Source organism: Bos indicus, chromosome 19, assembly GCF_029378745.1.
Source record: "Bos indicus isolate NIAB-ARS_2022 breed Sahiwal x Tharparkar chromosome 19, NIAB-ARS_B.indTharparkar_mat_pri_1.0, whole genome shotgun sequence".
Lineage (NCBI taxonomy): Eukaryota > Metazoa > Chordata > Mammalia > Artiodactyla > Bovidae > Bos > Bos indicus.
The window spans coordinates 10,139,106-10,163,428 of NC_091778.1; the positions used below are offsets into that span (position 1 = coordinate 10,139,106).

Consider the following 24,323-nt stretch of genomic DNA (forward strand, 5'->3'; position numbering starts at 1 on the left):
ATCCAGTGTGCCTTTTGCACTTACAGTGCATCTCCATTTGGACTAGCCACCTTTTGAGTACTTAGGAATAACCACATGTGTTTGTTGGCCACCATGCTGAGCAGTGTAGATGTGGACAATGCATTTGAGAGGAGCAAGAACAGGGAAGTTGGTGCAAGTGACCAAGGGGGAGGATGCTGGCTTGGGGATAGAGACAAAGGGAGAGATTTCAGAGATGTGACTCCCAGGTTGTTATACCAGGCTTGGAAATATACCAGGCTCTGGACTCCTTTTATCTGAAAGAGAAATAAACTATCTTGTTTGGGCCATTTTACTTAGAGTTTTCCCTCTACTCATGGCTGGAGCTAATTTTAATGAAAATAACTAAATGGAGATGTCCAATGGACAGATCTGATGGGTCTAAATAAGCAGAGAGACCTGAGAAATCTCCCAATCCATATTTGGTCCTTGAAGCCATGGTAACCTATGAGATCTCCAAGGAAGAATGGTCTTGTGAGATGAAGAAAAGTTCTAGAACAGAACTTTGAGGAACACCAGCACTTAGGATGGGCAGAGGAAGAGGAGCCTGCTGAGGAGACTGAAAAGGAGCCACCAGACAGGTAGGAAGAAAATCAGGGGAGAGCTGCTGTATGGAAGCATAGGGAGGAGAGAGTCCCCAGGATGGGGTGACCAACACGGGTAAAGACCGCCGTCTCTGCTTGCCCCTCCAGGTGAGGAAGGCATCAGAGAGCCCAAATAAACCAACCTAGATGTCTGCTGCGGTCTCCAGCTTCAATAAAGGCTGGACATGTCATCCTTCAGCGCGATACCCTTCAGTGGGCTCCATGCAGCTTAAAGACACAGTTCTAGTTTCTGGAGCACATCCTTTGTTGTTGTTGGTGTTTAGTTGCTAAGTTGTGTCCGACTCTTTCTCGACCCCATGGACTGTGGCCTGCTAGACTCCTCTGTCCATGGGATTTCCAGGCAAGAATACTGGAGTGGGTTGTCATTTCCTGATCCAGGGATTGAAGCTGTCTCCTGCACTGGCAGGAGGATTTTTTTTTTTTTTTTAAATCTCTGAGCCACCAAGGAAGCCCAGCACATCCTTCAGGCTCCTCCAAAGTCTGGCCCTAGCTTTTCTGTCCGGCCTGTCCTTTCCCCAGCACAGTCTGTCCATGTCAGGCCTGGCTTCCTACCACTCCCTGCCTTGGCACGTGTGCTTCTCTGGACTGAAGAACCTTCCTTCCTTCCCTCCCCCTACAAATCCTGTCATGCTTCAGGACTTACCTTAAATGCCAGCTCTTCTGTTCCCTGACTCTTCTAGGCTGGTCAATTGCTCTCCTCCAACCCCAGGCCCCTGGGAGCATTTTCATCACTCTCAATCACAGTCCTCATGGTAGTCTGCTGCTGCTGCTGCTAAGTCGCTTCAGTCGTGTCCGACTCTGTGCGACCCCATAGACGGCGGCCCACCAGGCTCCCCCGTCCCTGGGAGTCTCCAGGCAAGAACACTGGAGTGGGTTGCCATTTCCTTCTCCAATGCATGAAAGGGAAAAGTGAAAGTGAAGTCGCTCAGTCGTGTCCGACTCTTCGTGACCCCATGGTCTGAAGCCCCCCAGGCTCCTCCATCCATGGGATTTTGCAGGCAAGAGGACTGGAGTGGGGTGCCATTGCCTTCTCCATCATGGTAGTCTAGCTTGTGTTAAAGCTGGCTGTGTCCGTGTGTGCCGCCTCAACTAGACGGTGAGGTTGGACAGCCTGAGGCTGCTTCTGGCTTCTCATCCCTGTGCCTCTTGATGCTTTCCATGGAGCTCATTACAGATGTTTAAAAAATGCTTATGGATTTAATGGAACTGTTGTCCCTCACACAGCCCCCAGATAACAATGCAGTCTCTGTCTTCTCTGTCATGTTACTCTGGGGATGATGAGGGGGACACCAAAATAGACAGCATCCTGATTTAAGAAGGAAATAGTGAAGGAGTTGAGTTTGAATCTAGCCATTCAAAGGAAGGGTCCCGGTCTGAGTTTATGCTGACCTAAGCAGCTTGTGTCATCTGGGTGCTCAAGAATCACCTTATTAACAGAAAGGCAATAGAAAAAATTAGTGAAAATAAAAGTTGGTTCTTTGGGACTTCCCTGGTGGTCTGGTGGCTAGGACTCTAAGCTCCTAATGCGAGGGACCTGGGTTTCATCCCTGGTCAGGGAACTAGATCCCACATGTTACAAGTAGGAGTTCGCATGCCACAAATAAAAGTGTGCATTCTGCAAATAAAGATTCTGAGTGCTGCATCTAAGGCACAGCTAACTAAGTAAATAAATAGTTTTTAAAAAGTTGGTTCTTTGAAAAGATGAACAAAATTGACAAATCTTTAGCTAGACTGACCAAGAAAAAAAAAAAAAAAAAAAAAGACTCACATTACCAAAACCAGGAGTGAAAAAAGAGACCTTAGAGAAATAAAAATGATTATACAGGAACACTATGACTAAGTTTAGACTAAATGAGATAACATATATAAGTGGACTAATTCTCTGAAAAACACAAACTATCGAAACCGCTTCAAGAAGTAGATAGTCTGAATAGACCTAGAACAAGTAAAGGGGTTGTATTAGTGTTCTCAAGTCTTAGTCACACAGTCGTGTCTGGCTCTCTGTGCCCCCACAGACTGTAGCCCACCAGACTCCTCTGTCCATGGAATTCTCCAAGCAAGGATATTGGAGTGGGTTGCCATTTCCTTCTCCAGGGGATCTTCCCAACACAGGGATTGAACTCTGGTGTCCTGTGTTACAGGCACAGTCTTTACCATTTGAACCACCAGGAAAGCCCTCAAAACCCTGCAGTATTTTCAAAACCTTCCACAAAGAAAAGTCCAGGCTTAGATGGCTTCACTGGTAAATTCTACCAAATGTTTAATTAATGACAATCCTTCACACTCTTACAAAAAATAGAATAGGAAGGAACACTTCCAACTCATACCATGAGTCTAGTATTATTCAGATATCAAAACCAGACAATGATACCGTAAGAAAACTATATTATCAATATCATGAATATAGATACAAAAATCCTCAACAAAATACTAGCAAAATGAAGCCAGCAACATATGAAAAGGATTACATGTTATGACCAAATGGGATTTATCCTAGGAGTGCAATATTGGTTTAATATTTGAAAATCAATGTAATACACCATATTAATACATTAAAGGAACCAAATCATATGATCATCTCAACAGATGCAAAACAAGTATTTGGAAAAACTCAATACCATTTCATGATAAAAATACTCAAAAAACCTAGGAATAGAAGTGAACTTCCTTAACTTGACAAAGAACATCTAGAAAAACTCCACATCTAACATTAGACTTAAGGGTGAAAGATGAAAGTTTTCCCCCTGAGATCAGGAACAAGTCAAAGATGTCTGCCCTCACCAATTCTATTCAACACTGCACTGAAAATTCTAGCTAGGAACTTTGGCAAGAAAAAGGAACAAAAGGCACTCAGGTTGGACAGAAAGAGGTAATACTATCTCTATTCATAGATGATATGATCTTGTATACAGAAAATTCCAAAGAAAATACACATACATACAAACTTTTAAGGATTAATAAACAAGATCAGCAAGGTTGCAGAATACAAAATATAATAAATGAAAACCAATTGTATTTCTATACACTGCTGCTGCTGCTGCTGCTAAGTCACTTCAGTCGTGTCCGACTCTGTGCGACCCCAGAGACGGCAGCCCACCAGGCTCCCCCGTCCCTAGGATTCTCCAGGCAAGAACACTGGAATGGGTTGCCATTTCCTTCTCCAATGCATGAAAGTGAAAAGTGAAAGTGAAGTCACTCAGTCGTGTACAACTCTTAGTGACCCCATGGACTGCAGCCCACCAGGCTCCTCCGTCCATGGGATTTTCCAGGCAAGGGTACTGGAGTGGGGTGCCATCGCCTTCCCCATTTCTATGCACTAGCAATGAACAACTGGAACATGAAATTAAGAAAAAATTTGATTTACAACATTAAAAAGAGTGAAATATTTAGGAATATATGTATGAAAATAAGTATAAGATATACACAATGAAAATTATAACACATTATTGAAAGAATTAAAGAAGACCTAATAAATGGAAAGAAATACTGTGTTTGTGAATCAGAAAACTTAATATTGTTAAGATAGCAATACTCCCCAAATTGATCTATGATACAACACAATCTCTATCAAAATCCCAGCTGTTTTATTTTTTTACAGAAATTGGTAATCTGGTCCTAAAAGTCTTATGGAAATGAAAGGGACCTAGATTAAACAAAGAATCTTGAAAAAGATGAGCAAAGTTGGAAGACTTACACAAACAGATTTCACAACTTCCTGCTAAGCTACAGTAACGAAGACAGTGTGGTACTGGCATAAGGATCTATAGCCCAATGGAAAAGAAACGACAGTCCAGAAATAAGCTCTTTTATTTATGGTCAACTGATCTTTACCATTTAGTGATGAAAGAATAGTCTCTTCCATTAAAGATGTGGGACAATTAGATAGCCACATGCAAAACAATGTAGTTAGACCCTGTCACACGATACGGAAAAATTAACTCAAAATGGATCATTCTAAAACTCTTAGAAGGAAACACAGGACACATCTTTGTGATCTCGGGTTAGGCAGTGATTTCTTGGGTGTGACATTGCAAGCACAAGGGACAAAAGTAAAAATAGGTAAACTGGTCTTCATCAAAATTAAAAACAATATAGCTTCAAAGGTCACTATCAAGAAAGTGAAAATACAGTTCAGAGAATGGGAGAAAATATTTGTGAACCATGTCTCTCTGTAAGATGAGAACTCCTGCAACTCAACAATAAAAAAAAAATTTTTTTTAAATGAGCAAAGGATCTGAATAGACATTTCTCCAAAGAAAATACACATTGCAAATAAACACGACAAGATGCTCAACATCTATTCAAGGAAATACAAATGAAAAACCACAATGATACCACTTCACACACACTAGGCCAGCTGTAATAAAAAAGATAATAAAAGGTGTTGGTGAAGATGTAGAGAAATCACAATTCTTCACACAGTGCTTGTAGGAATACAAAATGGTGCAGCTTTAAAAAATAGTATGACCATTTCTCAAAAAGTGAAGTATAGAGAGTTGCCACGTGTGCTGTGTGCTAAGATGCTTCAGTTGTGTCTGACTCTTTGTGATCCTAAGGGCTGTAGCCCACCATGTGGTCTCCTCCATCCACGGGCTTCTCCAGCAAGAATACTGGGATGAGTTGCTGTGCCCTCCTTCAGGGTATCTCCTGACCCAGGTATTCAATCCACATCTCTTATGTGTCTTGTATTGGTAGATGGGTTGTGCCACCTGGGAAGCCCCATAAAACCCAGCTATTCTACACTTAGGTGTATATCCAAGAGAATTGAAAATATATACCAATACAAAACTTATACATGAATGTTTACAGAGGCATTATTTATAGCAGCTAAAAAGTGGAAAATAACCCAACTGATGAATGGATAAACAAAATATAGTATGCTCATACAATGAGGTTTTAACCAGCCATAAAAAGAATGAAGTAGAGTCATGCTATACCATGGATGTATCTTGAAAACTCTATACAAAGTAAAATAAGACAGTTACAAAAGGCCATAACCATGTATTTTATGATTCTGTTTATATGAAACGTCATTATTAGAAGTTTATATGAAATGTCCAGGCAAATCCATAGAGATGGAAAGTAAATTAGTAGGGATTGGGAGAAAAAGGAGGCAGGATTGTCAATGAGTATGGGGTTTCTCTTTGGGGTGGTGAAAATTCTCTAAAATTAGATGGTGGCAATGGTTGCATAGCTCTATGAATAAAATAAAACCTACCAAATTGTGCAATTTTAAAAGGTGAATTTTATGGTATATGAACTATAAAATATGTTTGTGTATACACACACACACACATATACATATACATTACTGTGTTTAAATGTAAGGTATGCCTCCATTTCCTGGTAAGAAGGTTAAATTTTTTTCCAACTGGAATATGCCATAATATGCCTGACAAGACAAGATTTTCTTCTTCAAAATTGTCCTCAGAAAGGAAGGCAAAGTTGTACAGGTCTCATGTTTTAGAGCTCCTCTCACCATTTCCCACCTCACTCTAAGGGATTTAGGGTGAGAAAGCACAATGTATGTTTTTGTAACAGTGGGGATGAGGATCCCCCTCATAAATAACATTGGTTCTCATTCTTTTTAAAAAATTCATTTAATTAAAAAAAAAAAAATTGGCTGTACAGGATCTCTGTTGCAGTATGGCATGTGGGATTTTAGTTCCCCAGCCAGGGACTGAACTGGTGTCCCCCGCATTGGAAGGCAGATTCTTAACCACTGGACCACCAGGGAAGTCCTCCCTAGCTCCCACTCTTGAGGCTCTCCGTGGTTTCTGCTCACCCAGTACCTACTCTCTTGGCTCTTGTAAATGCATGTAGATTTTCCTCTCAGCTATCCCCCCATCCATCTCAGAAGGTCTGTCAGGCTGCATGGTCAACAGGTGGACTTATGACTCAATCTACCCAATCAGATGCCCTTCTTTGGGAATTTGGATCAAGTGTGGGGTGATTCAAAGAAAAACCCGGTGATTTGCAACAACTGGTCTGCCCTGAGGAGACAGTTCCAGGGCTCCAGGTCCCTAGAGTCAGGGGAGGTATTCAGGTCCTGCTATTTTCTTCAGGGGTTTCTTGTACCCAAGAACCCTAACTTGGCCTTTTGGATATTCAATAGCTGACACATTCCATACCACTGTCTTAGTTCTTCCACAGCAGGGGCAGGATTCCTTAGGACTGTCCAGACAATGAAGGAAAAATTGGTGGTTTCCTTATGATTTAGTGATTTCCTAAATCATAAGGAAACCATTACTTCCATTGGAGCATCTTTTTCTTGGTTCCTTCTTGGTGACCATCTGCTTTAATATTTTAACTGAAGCTCTAAACATTAATTGACTCTTAGCTATATGAAGTTGCTTTGTTAGTTGAAGGAATAAAAGGCAAACAAAATCATATCCCACCTTTGGTGGGTGGTGTGAATGTAGAGAAATGCTCTTTGAATTCAGACTACATGGATAGACAGAAAGAATAGGAAAGAAGCATTTAAACTTAACCTGAGGTAGAGGCTCTTAGCCTGAGAAATTTCTTCCATCCACAGGGAAGATGCCCCCTGGGATAGGGCATTGAAACAAGAGAATCAGACTTTGGGGCTGACAGGGACCTTACAGAAATGACCTGACTAGAGCCAAGTTGGGCTTAAGACTTTGTCTTTGACTCCTAGTCCAGTGTTCACCTCTTCAGTTCCCAGTCATGTGGCTGACCTTGGCTGGCTCCTCTAAGTTTCAGGGGACTGGGGAGGAGGAGGGGTAATATCTGGGGCTTGGCAAATGGTTGCCTAGGGAAGTATGTCTTGCAAGGCCACCCAAGAAACCAGCAAATTCCAGTAGTTCTAGTTGGATTGTTTTCCTTAGGTTTTCCCAGTGGGGACTTGGCAGAAGGAACTGGGACCAGACTTTGCATGGCAATATGGTATGTGTTTTTGTTCCCACCCTTCTTCTCCATCCTCCTGGAGTCCTTGAAGCAAGTCAATAGCAAAACGGCTTGGTGAAATGACCTCTGTCACTGCCATGGTCTCTTCCCTGTAGGTGACCCAGTCAGCTGGAGTGAGAGAGCCTTGATGGTCTTTACCTAACAGTATAAGGATATCATGCAAATAACCAGAGAATGTGAGAAGGAAATCAATTCAGAAACCAGGCTTGGAGTTTCCCCAGGGCTGACAATGACTTACCTTAGCTCGCAACTTGCACTGGGCAGTAAGGGCCCAGTGTAAATAGAATGCATTACTGGTTCTAAGGAAAGAGACAGAAGAGCCCGGACAAGGTTCTTTGGGTGGAGAAGAGATGAAATGTGCCCTTCCAAGCTGTACTTTTCAGTCATTAATGGGCATGATCAGTTTAACTAATACCTATACAGAGAATTTCCCGTGTAGGGGGAAATTCCCCTACATCTGGGTGTAGGGGAAGCCACAGGCAACAGCTGACAGTGTTACTAGAGCCTGAAGAAGGAGATGGGAAGTGTGGGGAGATAAGGCAGAGAGGCTGGGGTTCGTTTGTTGGGGGTGGGGAACGAAGGAAGAGGAGGGGAAGTAAGTTATGGGAAAGAACAGGGTCTTTTTTTCTGAGCAGGGAAGAGGGAAGTACCTGGGAGATTCACATTTTAGATAGGTCACTGCCTCTGCATGTGGATTTGGGGAGGAAGAGTCAAGAATGCGGGCAGGGAACCTACTGAAAGTGATGATGAGTGTCAGTTGCAGGGTGTACACAATGAGAATGAGGCACTCCTGATGAAAGGGACATGGACTGGAGAAATGGCCAGGAGGTGAGGGATGATGGAGATGGAGAGGTGGTAGGGAAATCAGGTGGGCTTGCAGGTTTCTGAGGTGGTTGATAGGGCCAGGAACTGAGGGAAGAAACACAGGAAAGGGAAGTACATCTGGAAGAGAGATGTTGATGATGGCTAACATTTATTAAATACTTATATGGACCAGGCATTGTGCCAAGAGTTTTTCATGCATCTTCTCATAACTCTATAAAGTAGGTATTATTCTTGATTATAGATGAGGAAAATGAAACTTTGAGATGTTAAATGGGTTGGGTAGATCTGCACAGCTGATTGTGTGGTGGAGAGAGTTTAAAATCCAGGCATTCTGGCTCCAGGGCCAATGTTCTTAATGACCAGGCAGGATATATGTGTATGCGAAGAGTCCAAAGAGCCTGTGGGGCACCCACAGTGGAGGTCTGGAATTTAGGGACCTGCCATCAAGACTTAGATCATGGTGTAAACTACTTAAGTTGACCACAGTCCCCTTAAGTTAAAGAAGCAGCTAACGGGTAAGGGGCTCACAGATATGAGGAAAACATACGTCCCAGATGATATTTAAATCTGAAGACATGGCTCTGCTATCCGGCAACAGAAAACTGGACAATTATGAACCCGTAGTGGTATCAAATAGAAATGTCCACCAAGTTAAGCAGAAACATTAATTATAATAGTTACTATGCTGTATAGTAATTACCCTAAACAGTAAGCACTTTACATAAATAGTAGTAATTAGTATAGCACAAGTTTCCAAAACTGTGTCCTATGGAATAGTTCCTGGAGATGTTAATAAAAAATGTCTGGATAAACAAGGTCTTTGGAGTCAGATAAGCTTAGGAAATGCTGGTATAATTGAAATAGGGCACCCAATGCCTAGTTTATAGTTTTATCTTTTCTCTGTCAGGATAGTGGAAAAGCTTAAAGTGTAGGCACTGGCAACAGGCAGCCTGGGGTTAAATACTGCCTCTGACCAGCTAGGTAATTTGGGGCAAGTTGCTGAACTTCTCTGAGGTAATTTCCTCCTGACTATATATGCCCCACCCCCCATTCATTCACACTGAGGCTGACATCAGAATACCCTTGGTGTGAGGGGCTACCACAGGTCTTGGCTGTTTCTTTGAAATCTGATTGAGGTTGAAGATGATAGAGCAGGTTGCAAAAGCGGGAGTGAAAGGGGATTATTTTCCACGTTCCCCCTGACTCGTAATGAACACTAAATTATGATGCGCCAAAGAGTAGGGGAGGGCCAGAAAAAGTCCAATTTCCTGACCATGGTTTGGGGCAATGAAGGGAAACTGATAGGAATGAATGGAAGCTTCTTAATCACACTGTGTGGCCCAAATGCTTGGCTCCCAATAAAGACGCTCTGTTTTCCCTGATAGCTCAGCAGTAAAGAATCCGCCTGACAATGCAGTAGACTCGGTTCAATCCCTGGGTCAGGAAGATCCCCTGGAGAAGGAAATGGCAACTCACTGCAATATTCTTGCCTTGGGAAATCCCACGGATAGAGGAACCTGACTGGCTACAGTCCATGGGGTTACAAGAGTCAGAAACCACTAACCGCCTAAATAACAACAAAAGACCCTCACCACCCCCTTAAGTAGACACTTCCTTTGTGAAGCAGGTGGGCGGGATAAGAGCAGCTGTTTCTCGCTCTCCTTTGGCGGTGGGCGGGTGGCCTGGAGGGGCACGCACTCTCCCAGTGTGCACAGGTATTTTACACACCCACCCACAAACACCAGGGGGACTGCTGCCTACAAGCATCACTTTTCAGCCTAGAGGCCAGGTCTGGGCCTGAACCGTGGTGGTATGGCAAGGGCTTCCCCTTTCTCTGTTCCTTGTTTATAAGATGAGGAATATGGATAGGGTGAATTTTAAGAGTCCTGGCAGTCCTGATGTACTTCGGTTTGTACCTCTAGGAGGTACTATTCACTCTCCCTCCGGTACCGTCTAACCAGATGGTTAGGGCGGACTGACCAAAAATGGCTTACTTTCATTATTTTCCATGGGCCTGTGTATCGAAGACAAACCTCCCCTCTCACAAGTGTGCGTAGGGTCTGCATCCGTTGCTTTCGAAGCTCAACAGCAGCTGGAGTCCCAGCTGGGAGCTTAGGTCCCGAGGCCTTAAGACTCGGGAACAAAGAGCAGGAGGGAAGAGGCCTTCCCAGAAAGTGCGGGGAGGGGAGCCCTGGGGCAGTTTATGGCTTTACCTCTCCTTAGTGCTGGCTGTCCTCTCCTTCCCACAGTTTTGGGGGGAGGGAAGGAGTCCTGTTTTCCTTAAAGCTTATGACTTCACCTCCTTCCCTTCCTCTTTCAAAGGTCAGGGTCTCTACCCCTTTCCCATCTGCTCCCAGCCTTTGAAATCTCCATCCCACTCTTTCCTTTTATTCTTCTTAGGACTGGGGTCTTGACGCCCCTCCCTCTTTTTCCATCACTTTGAACCTTGCCTCTTTATTCCTTTTTAGGCCTGGCCTCTCCAGCCCTGGGTAGAGGGGTCTGCATACTTCTTTTTTCTCTTCTGAAGGCCACGTCTCCCTCCCCCAACTCTTTCCTGCTCCCCTTCCCCACCCCCTCCCTCCGCCCCGAGGCATTGTGGGAGGAAACAAGATGTGGGGCGAGAGCGGCGCGGGGAGAAGCCCGCAGTGCGGGGCCGGGCGGGCCCAGCCAATGGGGAGCGCGGACGGCGGCGCGCGCGGCGGGGGGGCGGGGGCGGGGCGCTATTTCAGTGGGGACCGCGCGTCGGCAGAGCAGCGGCAGAGCAGAGCGGAGCTGCGAGGTGCCAGCGCGGAGCAGACGGGTCGGCGGGCGCGAGGCGGAGCGCGGGCGGCCAGGAAAGCTCTAGGGCGGACGGCGGCGGCGCGAGCGCTCGGTCCGGGCCTGCGGGAGCCGGAGACCGCGGCGGCGGCGGCTGCTGCCGGAGGCGAAGGGACACCGCCCTGCCCGCGCTCTGCCTCAGGCCATCGCTGCTCCCCCGGGGCCCCGCGAGAACTCGCCTCTGTGAAGGTGAGCGGTGGGTGGGGGCGCCCCGGGGCGGTGGCCCGACGCGCTAGGTTCGGCCGCGAGGCCTGGAGGAGGTCCGGCTTCGGCATGACGCCCCCGTCGCCTCTCCGGCCCAGGGTTGCGCCACCCTGTACCTTCACGACCTCGGGGCGCGGCCGGGGCCACCGGCTGCCGATGTGCGGCCTCCAGCCCCCCGGGATCTTTCTGCGCGCACAGAGGCCCTGGTGTCGGGGCCGAGGGAGATCGGCGGAGCGGGCTCGGGCGTGACGCGGCTCCTCCCGCCGCCACCCTCTGGGGCGTCCTTCCTGCAGCGAGGACGCCCCGTCACTCCGGCGCTGCTCCAGGCCGGGCGGGGGAGGGCGGCCGGCCGGCCGGGTGGAGGTGGCGGGGAGGATGCTTTCTCATCGCCCAGGTGCCGGCCTTCGGGACTGCAGCCCTCTGGAGGATGGGGTAGTGGAGGGAGACAGCCCCTTGGGGTTCCGAAGGGAGGAAATACGAGCGTTGTACGTGTTGGGGGCTGGGGAGGGCGGGTCGTGTCGTTCGAAAGCTTGACCTTTTTGTCGCAAGGCTGGTAATAGAGGAGGGAGAGCTGTCCTGGAGTGCCCTCTGCTTTTCAGGGGAGCCTCTGGGTCGTGACTGAGGCAGCTGGCCTGGGGCCCTCTGGTCATCCTTCAGTCTGGAGGCCCAGGTCCCTAGCATTTTTTTTTTCTACCAGGGGGAGGGGCTACGTTGGCCCCTCCCTTCCCTTTTTCTCCCTGGCACCTTGGACAGGGGAGGCTGGGGCAAGGCCTCACCTCTCTGACGCCTGGGGGGCCAGGGGTGAAGAATCGTGGCATTGTAGTCACAAGACCAACATTATGTAACTGCAGGCTCTCCTGGAGGGTAAGGTAGCTTTTAATCACTGTGACAAAGTTGTTCCTTTGGACTTTTGAGGATGAGGCAGTGGGGCAGGTTAGCTTGCTGGGAAAAGGGATGCTGATTTCATACTTGAACCGGGCCGCACTCCCACCCTTGGATCTGTAAACAGTGCCCCCTTCTGAGTGGTAGCCACCAGGTGACACTAGTTTTGGTCACACTTATTGAGCCTTAGAATATTCTCTGTGTTGCTGTTGTACCTTTGCTCAAACCCATTGAAGGTGCCACATTTATTTCAACCATTGTTTTTTTAAAAAGGATGCTGATTTGCCTCAGGTCATAATGGCTAGGGCTAGAACTGGATTCTCCTGACCTCTTCTTCAGCCCCAGGTGGTATTCACAGACTCCTCTTGAGGCTCTTGACTTTTTTCTCTCAGGAGTGTGGGAGCAGAGGGCGCTGGGGCACTAACCCATTGCTCTGCCACTTCTTGCTGAAGTGGAACCAGCCCTACTTAATTTGCCAGTGCTTGACAGAGGTACCCTGGATGCACTAAAGGGCTGCCTGGTTAGCAGCTGGCATGCATGCATCCTTTGCATCTGGTGCGGGCTGAGTAGTCATGAATTCTGCTTCCCTTTCTGCCCATCCAACCCACAGGTTAGTGTGGACTCAGATCAAGGTATCCTGGAATGATACCAGGGATCTCTCCTTGAGCAGACAGGTTCCTGTGTAGCTTTGTATCAGATAGGGCTGAAACAGCAGCATCTTTTGCCCACTGGGCTGATCGCAGAGTGGTGCTTTGGGGAATAGTACCTGGGAGGTGGGATATAGATTTTTGCTGCAGGGACTGTGGTCAAGGACAGAGGACAGGAGTTTGCAGCTCATCTCTGTTCCTGCAAAGCACCTCACATGCCATAGACTGCTAGGCAGGCCCTTGCCAGCCCACTTGGAATTTCTGTTTTCCTAAGGAGGGAACATGCAAGGTCTGCACTGGAACTTTGATTGCTGTAGGGTGAATGCAGTGGCTTAGATGGCAGGGTTATGAAGCAGTGCAGTTAAAATAATAATTCTTTACCTTTGTCTCTGTCACCATTGCACATTGGTAGCCTAAGACTTAGCAGTCTTCTATTTGAAGGGCTAGATAATAAATATTTTAGGCATTACAAGCCATATCATCTCTTGCAACTGCTCAACTCTGCCATTGTTCTGCCATTGTAGGGTATTTCTATAAAGCTATGTAAAGCAGGTGGTGGGCTGAATCTGGTTAATGGGACAGACCACTGTGTAGACTGCCCTTGTTTGCACTATTCTCATATAACCTCATTTTAATTCTTATAGCAACTCCTGATAGAGAGCTATCCTCATTGCTAAAATGGAAGTAATCAAATGCAGAAAGGCTGAGTGACTTATTCAAGGACCAGACCTAATTCATCTTCCTACTGTGATGCCAATAATATAATAATGGTCATTAAATCAGGGCTTATTATGTTCAGGTGTTATATCACCTGGTTTGCCCTCAGGTTAACTCAAGTCCCCATTTTAAGATGATAAAGCACAAAGGTTAAGTAACTTGCCCAAGGATACAACTGGTAGCTGGTGTATTGTGGTATTTTGGCTGTTCATGCTGTTCAGAATACTAGAAATAGATAAATTGAGAGTTAGAAAAGCCTCATTTTACATACAAAAACTGACGACTTATGTCTTTTTAACTATTTATCTTGTATTTCCCAGACTTGGCAACCTCATCTCTGCTAAAATCTTACGATGTCCCTCTTATAATGCTTCATGTCTATGTTTTCTGTTGCCCTTACCTTTTGTGCTGGTTTCTTCCGCTGAGGCCCCACACCCAGCTGTTCCTGTTCATTGCCCGGAGCACGGGGTTGCAGCCTCACCTCTCTGCTTCTTCTGCAGTGTCACCATGTCTGACCGGAAGGCAGTGATCAAGAATGCAGACATGTCTGAGGACATGCAACAAGATGCTGTTGACTGTGCCACGCAGGCTATGGAGAAGTACAACATAGAGAAGGACATTGCTGCCTACATCAAGAAGGTGTGCTGGGAGAGCTGTGGCTGGTGGTCGGGGTAGGGATGGATAGCTCACCTATGCCCCAGGGAGGGCTGGAGCTGGGGACATATGAAAGTAGGTGTAGTCCATGCAGACGGAACCCTGGGAACTTGCAAAGCAGGTAAATTGGGGAATGAATCTTATTTACTAGCACGTTCACTTTAAGAGTTCTTAGTAGGAACTGTGCTGGGGTGTGGGTGTGTTTACAGATAATTATGTGACTGCAGAACAACAGGGTGTGAAACTTCAGGATTAAATATAACTGTCCCAATTCAGAACTATTCAAAATGAAGATCAGGGATGTTTGAATGGATAAGATAAGATCATAAATTTTGGGGGAGCTGCATCATTTAAAGTGGGATAGCCGTATAGTCTCATTATGTAGGAGATTTCCTTTTCTTCTCTTTAAAAAGGACCCCTGGTGGTCCACTGGTTAGGACTCAGTGCAGTCACTGCTGTGGCCTGGGTTCAATCCCTGGTCAAGGGACTAAGATCCCACAAGTCGACTTGTGCGCCCCTGCCCTGCATAAAAAAATGGACTCATGTACTAATTACCTTCTCCCTACTTTCTTAAGGAAAGGGTGTGCTTGAATATATATATATATATATATATATATATATATAAAATATTTTTTTTTTTAATAGATGAGCATTACTGGGGCCATAGATTTAATCCCTGAAAAGTTTCTGAATGAAAGGGTGAATAGATGTAGTTAACATATATATAGCGAGGAAGCAGCTGAGCTAGAGGTGAGAGGTGGTACTAAGGGTCCCTAATTTCCAGTCAGGGTCCACGTACATTGGTGGCATAGTCCCAGTGTGATATTCTCAGCTCTGGTATCCCAAGGATGCCTAAGAGCCATGGCACTATGGTCCATACAGGTGGTATAGTGTCCTTGGGTTTAACAGAGCTCTTTGCTGTCCATGTGTGGTATGAGAAGTGGAAACTGGAGTCCTGAGAGACTTTTTCTGTGTGTGTAGCCAAGGGATGAAGAGCCAGCAAGGCTGCTAGGGGTGCTGGTTCCTTGTTGAGTGATGCCTTTTCTGTTCTTTTCAGGGAGAAAGTGTAGAATCATGGACTCTGGGGAGAATCCTTAGGTTATATTGAGTCCTGCTTTGTTGTTTTGCTTATGGGGAAGCAACTATGGGTCTCCTATGTTACACAGTCTTCAGTCAGGAATAAAGCTCTGTGTGGTGATCCATGCCCTATCCACTGTTTGCCAATACCTTTTGGAGTCATGTGGTATGGGGGCTGTGAGAAAACTAAACAAGTTGTTGGTTGAGCTCCTGGCAGACAGAGTTCCAGGGTTGGCAGCATTGCTGAGCCTGTGGTGGAGGGCTGTTCTCCTTTCACAGTCATGGCAGGATGCATCTAGAACTGAGCCATCTGTTTTCTGCTGGGTTCACAGGGTGCCAGGGCCTGTCTGATTAGGTTCTGAGGATTTCCTCGCTGGCTTTTGATGTTGAACTTAGATCCCTGGGAGAAGTGAGGGAATTGCCTCGATCTTATGACTGAGGCCCTTGTCCGTGCTTACAGCCCACATAGTGCCTGGCACACTGGAGTGCCTTTAAAGCTGGCTTAGACAGAATTGCTTCCTGTTCGGTCCCCATTTTGCTCTAGTGTCTTGGTTTTTGGCATTTGGAAGTGCTAGTTCAGTAGTGTGAAATGTGAGTGGCAAGTCAGAGAGACTTGCTTTTCTCTTTTACTCAATGCTGTGTGACATCACTGGAGTGTTTCTTAATTCTATTGGTTTTTCTGATTCCCTCGCTGAAGAATCGCGGGGTGGGCTTTTGAGTAGGGTAGCTAGAGAGACAAGAGATGTTAGGGGTGTAAAGTTCTAGAGAGAAATAATGGAGCCTTTGTGGTATTATATTATTAATGAAGGAGTGTTCTAGCCAACCTTAGAACCTGAGCTCCTGAAGTTCAGAGAACTGAGGCCGTAGACTGGGGATGGGGTGGGGATGACAGCTAAACCAATCAGACTCTTATTCTGATTTCTCATCCTCCAGCTGTCCTAATCGCCTTTCTTCTCCTTTTTATTCTTCTTTTAGGAATTTGACAAGAAATATAACCCTACCTGGCACTGTATCGTGGGCCGAAATTTTGGCAGCTACGTTACACATGAGACAAAGCACTTCATCTATTTTTACTTGGGTCAAGTTGCAATCCTCCTCTTCAAGTCAGGCTAGGTGGCCACAGTGAAGGTGTCAGTGGCGGCGGCAGCAATGGCAAGCAGGCAGCGTTGCTGGGACTGTTTTGCACTGGGGCCAGCATCAGGATGTCCTCTCCAATGGCTGTGCTACTGCATGGACTGTATACTCGATTTCATGTGTATGTCGCAGTAAACAAAACCAAACTTCTTTCTGTTTAGTTGCCTGGGGAAGAAGGCTGCTTTATGTTTATTTTTCAAGACTTAAATTTTTTTTTTTTTGGTTGTATTGCACTAGGAAATCTCTCCCACTCCTCCCTTTTCTCTTTCTCTCCCTATACAAATAAAAAGCCCTCAAAAAGCCTGTAAGACTAGGAGGGCTGGGGAAAAGAAATAGGTTTCTGGAGGTGGAACTAAAACTGCAGCTGCCTTTTCTGGTGGTGGATGCTGCTTTAGGAGGGCCAGGAAGGCTGCGGGAGGGACAGTGAGGATTGACAAGGAGAGAGGGATAGGACGGAGGGTAGGGGGATGATCTAGTACCAGGGAGAATATTCCACTGAACTGTGATTCCACGGCTTGGGGCAGGGAGTGGGGCTGGATTCTTTAAGGGGCCCTGAGACGTGTTTGTCTGTGGTGTGTGGGAGTGGGGAGCAGACTTGTCTTGCTGTCTTTGTCAGAAGAGTTTGTAAGTAAGGGCTGTGTCTTTGTGGATTATCTTCTTTTATTCTTCCAGCCAGAGCTCATGCTTGGAGGATGTTGAGGGTAGGATTAGCTCGATTTTTTTTGTTTGTTTTCATTCTTCCCTCCTGTCTGCTCCCTGCTTAGCCCTTGGTTTTCTCATTCCTCTGGAGTTCTCTTAGAGCAGCCCCTGTTAGTTGGCTGGCAAGGGAATTTCTGATGACTAGTTCTTAGTTAGGTCTTAGCAATCAAACCAAATCAATGTTTCCCTTGATTTTCCTCTGTGTATATGTGTGTGAATGTGTGTGTGTATCTTGGTTTGGGGTAGAGGGGAGGGAGGGGCAGGACTGTGGAATCTCTCCGGTATATGGGTAGATAAGTGGACCTATGTTAACCTCTGGGGCATCTGTTTTGGGGGTGAGTATGGGTATCACCCCCCTCAGCCATCTGGCCTAGACACTGCTTGCCCTATGGCCATCTGCTCCCAGGTGGGCTTTAGGAGGATAGCCCAGGATGAGGTGGCCATGCTACCATCCATTCTGGAGCCTAGTCTCAGTGGTGAGGGAAAGTGACTTTGTGAATGGTGGCAGCCTCTTGTGGGAGGCAGGATGGAAGTGATAAAGGGCTGTTGAGGGGCTTTGGGGGAACTTCAGAGGAGGTCAGTCTTACAGTGGTGAAGCCAGGAATTTGGGGATGGAGCAGGGTCACTAGTGGTAGGAGATTCCAAGGGGAGTGCTAGGGAAATCTTATCTGTGGATCAAAAGGGATGGGGTGGGGGATGGGGTGGGGGGAAAGTCATTGCTGATTGAGCTTTTGATTCTTATAAATTGCATTGAAAACTCTCATGTGTAGGGTTGATGCTGTGGGGGGTTTGGGATCCAGCTCATTCTCTTTTTCTTCCAAGTCCATCCTTGGGGTTGGCGGGGAGGCAGGAGAATGCCCCCTTCCCAAGCCTTTAGTGTGTACTGAGCTTTCTTTTTGATGCTGACAGGGGAGGGTGGGGACTTGGATGGTGAGTGAGTTCCCCATATCAAACCGTTCGGTGGGCACAAAGCTGAGTGCTTGATTTTAGGTTTTATTTTTTTATGAATGTCTAGATCTGTTTCCCTCTGCCCTCCCAGACTTGTGTGGCCAGTTGGAAATGTCTAGTTTGTGTTCATCTCTCCCTCATTTCTGGAGCAGGGGCTGAGACCCCGCCACATCTCCTGTGCTCTGCATCCACGCCTCTTTTGGACATTAAAGGTCGATTGATGCACTTCTGAGCTGTTTGGGTTTCTTTGGGGGTAAAGGGGGGATGGCTTAGTTGGTGGCAGGGGTGCCACACATGGGTGGGGTGGGTATATAGTATGGAGTGGAATGGGGCTAAAGAGATACTGATTGGTCTGAATCCGGTCTTAGTTGGAGGGCCAAGGCTTGGGGCCCTTAAGTGAGGGAAAATAACCAGCAGCACTCACCTACGAGATTTCTTGGGTTATTGGTGGAGATGGTTTGGTGAGCCACATTTTGATTCTTCTGTATGATAGATGTTGAGACCGGAAGACCGTGTCTCAGCTAAATCCTTCTCTAGCCACTTGGGAATGGAGAACCCGAGGGCCTTCATTTCAGCAAGATGGAACCTGAGTAGTTCTCTGACTCCTGGGTTATCTTTTGGCTTGCTTGGGGCTCCTGCCCACATACACCTGGAGAAGTCAGCGGTACTAAGATGCTTCTGAGAGTAGCTGCCCAGGCCAGTGACCCTAAGCCATTTATGTCTAGGCTTATGGCTATAATCCTTGTGGAGGGTGCTAGGGAGCAGAGATGCTTTATACTCATTTCTGTTCTCATTCACTGAGAAACATTTGAGTTTTATACTTGAGCCTAAGATGCTGTTCACAAAGAAGAATAAAACAGCAAAGTTTTCTTTCATGACACGTACATTCTAGTGGACAGAGCTGACATACACAATGAAAAGCCAGTAGTGATAAATAGTAGTAGTGTTAGTCACTCAGGTGTATCTGACTCTTGGCGATTGGCGACCCACAGACTGTAGCCTGTCAGGGTCCTCTAACCATGAGATTCTCTAAGGCAAAAATACTGGAATGGATTGTCATTCCCTTCTCCAGAGGATCTTCCCGACCCAGGAATCGAACCTGGGTTTCCTGTGTTGCAGGCAGATTCTTCACCGTTTGAGCTACAGGGAATAGTGATAAATACTATCAAGGAAATGAACTGGGCAATGAGCTGTTGGTTTTGGGAGTTAGGTAGGTCAAGTTCCTTCACATAGGAAGTCTATGGGCTGGATCTTAGGGAGAAAAGCCTCCAGGGCAGTGAGGTCCTAAGGAAGTAATGGGGGGGGCCCTCTAGAACCTCAATTTCTGTTCCTACCTTTGCTGGTGTGAAGAATTCGACAGAACTGGAGTTTGAGGGAGGAGAGTGAGGCCACGGTCCACAATATCTATGATGGATGCCTCTAGGGTCAAAACTCATCTTCCTGTCCTGATGGGAGGGGCAGTCTAGGTGGCAACTATGGACAAGGCACTCTGGCCCAGGTAGGTAGTTGGTGCTCATCTAGGTGAATCCTGCAAGACTCCTGACGAGCCGCTACCCACTGGGACCCAGGAGGATCGCATGGGAGGATGGACTACAAAAGGGCTGTGGAAAGCTGATGGGAGCAGTGGCAGAGGGATGCAGCCAGTCAGAGCTGAGAAAGCTGGAGCATCAGTATTCCACTTCTTCCATCCTGTACTCCAATTTTCTGGGGCCTCCTTTTGGCTGAACCTAACAGGCAGAAGATGGCAAGGATGACCCAGAGATCCAGTCTAGGGGTCAGCCCGCCTCTCCCCAGGGAGCATAGCAGGAAGAAAAGTATGGAGATGAATCCAAGAAGGGCAAACCAAACCAGCATGGTAGGAAATTCTGTTGCCCTGGACAATGTGTCTCTCCCCAGAACTTAGACCAGGGGTGTGGCTGTTTCCTAAACTATCCCCTTCCTTCACGTCTTTGTTCAAACACCCTCTTATGAGAGGGGCTTTCTGACATCCTATAGGAAACAGTACCACTCTCCTATCACTATTAATCTTACCCAGTTAAATTCAGCACAGCACCTGCCCTAAGCTTGACATTCATTAATTTATTCATCTCTCACAAGTAGAAAATAAGCTTTTTGAGAGCAGAACCATTTCTTCTTTTTCACTGCTTTAATCTTCAAGCTCCCAGAACAACATTGTATGCTGTAGGAAATACTTGATAAATGTTATTGGTAAAATGAAAAAAAAGGACAAGCAAACATGGGCAACCTGGCTTTTTCTGAAGAGACTTTAGCCTTTGGCTTGACTCCCCCTTGCTGGCAAGCTCTGGAAAGTCGTCAGTGGGTCACTCCCCAAGTGTGTTCAGCCCTTCTTTCTTGGCAGCCATGGGAGAATGAAAGAGTGTTCATAAAGTACATTTTATTTTTAAAGCATTTCAGTTTATGCCACTGAAATCCCCTCTGAGCTAGACCCCAGCAGTCATTAGCCACAGTTTTGGATATGCAAACTGAATCAGGGAGGGTGAATGACCTGCTGAAGCGCACATAGCTGGTAGTGTTACTGGTGCTCAGACACTGACTTACAAGGACTGACCTGGGTTTGACAGCAGTCGTCTCAAAGATATTCCTTGAGATTTAGGTCCAGTTCTCTGAGCTTAGGACTGAATGCCTTATTCACTGTTATTCCCTTTCCTAGACTCTACTTCAGCAAAGGCAATGAGGATAATTCCTAGGCCCTCCCTTCTCATTTCTCTTGTCTATTAAGCACTGAGGAGCTGTCCCTTCTAGAAATTTCATGAGAAGGGTTAATGAGTCTTCTAGATTTAGGAGAGAGCAGACCCCCAGAGTTCTGAACTCTCAGGTCTCCCCTGAACTTAAGGCACAGCTTCCCCACCATTCTGGTAACGAGGAGTGACCTGTCACCTGTCGAGCAGGTCCTGTATACCTTTATGTACGTCTCTGTGACACCGTGGGCTTGGTGTCCTCACCAGTGTACGTCTACTCCTATGCACAGGCTGCTGCTATGCCGAAACAGAGAGGTTCATAAGAAAAGGCCGAGGAGGGCCCAAGTCCTTGTGCCTCTCCTCCCTTGCTTTATCCAAACGATGTGTAGTTTGTAATGAGAATGCTGGACAGTGGTGTCTAGGGCTTTAGAGAGAGGCCAGTGTGGTGGTGTGGACAGAACCTAGGACTGAGTCCCAGCTCCTACATTTAACCACTGTATGAACTTTGGCAAGTCATTTGAAGTTCAATTTCTTCATCTGTAAGATGGGGATAATACCTGTCTTCCCTAAAGGGTGGTTATGAGTATCAACTGACATGTATGTGAAAGTGTTTTGAAATTGGAACATGATGATGATGAAAATAGTGGTTTTTAGAGTCAGTGATTATGAATCTTGAAGAAAGAATAAAGGATTCTGGGAAGTCAGGCCCCCCAAATCTCCCCTCACATCTCATTGTACTGGCCTTTCCCCTCGTTGTCCAATTGCATCTGTATTATAGAGAAGGAAATTAAGGACCAGACAGGGAAAGAAACTTACCTAAGATCTCATGGATGTTTGGAATAATTGGGATGTAGAACTTTCCCCTACTGTGAAATGCCTTCCACTTGGTGATGGTATACAATTCACTGGTTTTAATATATTCAAAGAGTTATACAACTATCACCATTATCTAATTCCAGAACATTTTCATCACTCCTCAAAGAAACCCACTTGCAGTCACTCTTTGTTCTTCCTTCCTCCGCAACCCCTGTAAACCCCTCATGTATTTTCTGTCACTGTGAATTTGCCTTGTCTGGACATATCACATAAATGAAATCATAATGTGTATCACATAAATGAAATGTGGCCTTTTATGTCTGGCTTCTTTCACTTAGCATAATGTTTTCAAGGTTCATCTGTGTTTAACATTTATCAACATTTCATTCCTTTTTTTGGCCAAGCAGTGTTCCGTTGTGTGGATATATCTTTTGTTTAATGTATTCATTTGTCGAGTGACTTTTGGGTTGGTTCTACTTTTTGCCTATTGTGACTAGTGCTGCTGTGAACATTAACATTTAAGTTTTTGTGTGGACAGGTGTTTTCAGTTCTTTTGGGGGTATCTTTTAATCTTTTGATGTCAGTTTACTTTTCTATTTTTAAAAAATCTAAATTGATATCAGCAAATTCCTATAGAAGGTCAGATAGTAAATATTTTAGGCTTTGTGGGCCATATGACATCATGTTTGTAGTGTATGTAATTGTTTCAATGACTGAACTCTGCCACTGCAGAATGAAAGCAGCCATAGCCAGTATGTAAACAAATGGGCATGAAGGCGTTCCACCAAAACTTTAAACAGGCAGTGGGTTAGATTTGGCTTGTGGATTGCAGTTTGCCAATCCCTAGCTTTGATGATAGATTCACATAATCCAACATTCCTAAAGTACAAACAGTGAAAATTATTCCTCCCATTCCTGTTCCCACACCACTGGGTTCCCTCCTTAGAAGCAATTACTATTAAGAGGTTTTGTATCCCCTTTCAGAGACAGTTGATAAAGAGCATATTTTTAAGTGACTGTGTAGCATTCCAATGTGTTACAGATAGTTTAATAAATATGAAAGGACTTAACATATCTGAAGCCATGCCCTGAAAAAATACTAGGAGTGTTGCCCTGACCTGCCCAATTGACTCCTCCGTTAGAATAATCCTTTGAACTCCTGGGATTTCCCCAGGAATTTTAGGGGACATGCCTGATGAATATGTTGGGTGATCCCTTTTGGATGTAAAACAAGCTCTGACTCTCAAGGGATGCAAGATTTTCCACCACAGAGGAGATAGAGATGCAACCTGTGGATATCTATTCTCTCTCTCCTGTCTATCAATCGTCTTATCTATTCATCTGTATTTATTGCAAGGAATTGGCTTTTGCAGTGGTAGGGGTCAGGTTGGCAAGTCTGGAATCTGTAGTGCAGGCCATAAGGAAGGACAAGCTGGAAACACTTGGGTAGGAGTGGAATTTCTTCGAGGAAACCTCTAGGCCTTTCAGCTGGTTGGATCAGGTCCGCCCAGATTATCCAGGAATTTTTTTTTACATAAAGTTAACTGATTGTAGATGTTACAACATCTACAAAGTATCTTAACAACAACATCTGGATTAGTGTTTGAATATCTAGGTACTAGAGCCTAGTCAACTGATCACACATAAAACTGATGATCACAGATTATATCCAGTCAACCTGACACCAATACACATCTCCTTAAACCACATTTAATCTCCTTATAAAGACAGTAAAAAAGTCATGCTTCCACCTAACATGATACATTTATCCTGTGTATGACTGAAAATATACTAACACTTCCCCCAAAAGAGGAGGCCAAGTCCTTGGATGATGTTAATAATCCTGTAACTTCACTCTGATGCTGGGAGGGATTGGGGGCAGGAGGAGAAGGGGGACAACAGAGGATGAGATGGCTGGATGGCATCACTGACTCGATGGACGTGAGTTTGAGTGAACTCCGGGAGTTGGTGATGGACAGGGAGGCCTGGCATGCTGGGATTCATGGGGTCGAGAAGAGTTGGACATGACTGAGCGACTGAACTGAACTGAACTGAACTTCACTAATGTAAAGTTAGCTTTTATTAATACATTTTATATTAGATGGCAAGGAGATAAGAGAGGGAAGAAAAAATACACAGACGTATTCACGATAAAATAAGGAATAAATACTCATACAGTCCTCATTTCTGAAATTGGTTAGGTGGTCATAACTGGTATTTACAACTACTGTCTTCTGCTCTCCACTCTGTATTTCCTTTACCCTCAGCAAGCACCTCATTACTGGTTGTGTGTTTTGTTTTTGTTTTTGTTTTTTTCCTGGTGGGATGCCCCCAAACATCCATTCTTGAAGGGTTTGTGCCATTAGAAATCTTGACTTATGGATTGTTACAGTATTCCATTGACTTTAGTCACAGGTTATGATAGTGCTAAGAGATGCCCTAAGGGGTCTCCTGTATTCCAGACATGCTTTACCTTATCTCTATTATGTGGTCGCAGCCCCCTTTCCCCTTGGTAGCCAGTATCAATCCCCCCAGCCAGTGTAGTAATTCCCATCTTTGCCTGTTTATTCAGAGGGATGAGGAGTCTAAAATGGAAGTGGCAGTCTTAACTTATAGTTCAGTGGAATCCTCATGTGAATGTGGAAGCGTTCCTC

General features: G+C 45.7%; 1 protein-coding gene across 2 annotated transcripts; it reads left to right on the forward strand.

The window, feature by feature from the left end:
* Positions 1 to 575: 575 nt before the first annotated feature.
* DYNLL2 (dynein light chain LC8-type 2) lies at positions 576 to 18,379 on the forward strand. 2 transcript variants are annotated; one of them, XM_070772516.1, is made up of 3 exons: positions 576 to 599; positions 14,143 to 14,281; positions 16,349 to 18,379. In XM_070772516.1, exons 2-3 carry the CDS (start codon positions 14,150 to 14,152, stop codon positions 16,484 to 16,486), a joined length of 270 nt encoding a protein of 89 aa, XP_070628617.1. In that variant the 5' UTR covers positions 576 to 599; positions 14,143 to 14,149; the 3' UTR covers positions 16,487 to 18,379. The 2 variants fall into 2 exon arrangements, with proteins under 2 accessions (XP_070628617.1, XP_019837337.1); XM_019981778.2 differs by lacking the exon at positions 576 to 599 and adding an exon at positions 11,119 to 11,381.
* The last annotated feature ends 5,944 nt before the right edge of the window (positions 18,380 to 24,323 follow it).

Excerpts from the sequence above, each read along its gene's own strand:
- DYNLL2 (XM_070772516.1), top strand. The coding sequence starts at position 14,150 with ATGTCTGACCGGAAGGCAGTGATCAAGAATGCAGACATGTCTGAGGAC. Across the intron at positions 14,282-16,348 it reads TTGCTGCCTACATCAAGAAG|GAATTTGACAAGAAATATAA; the intron begins GTGTGCTGGGAG and ends TTCTTCTTTTAG.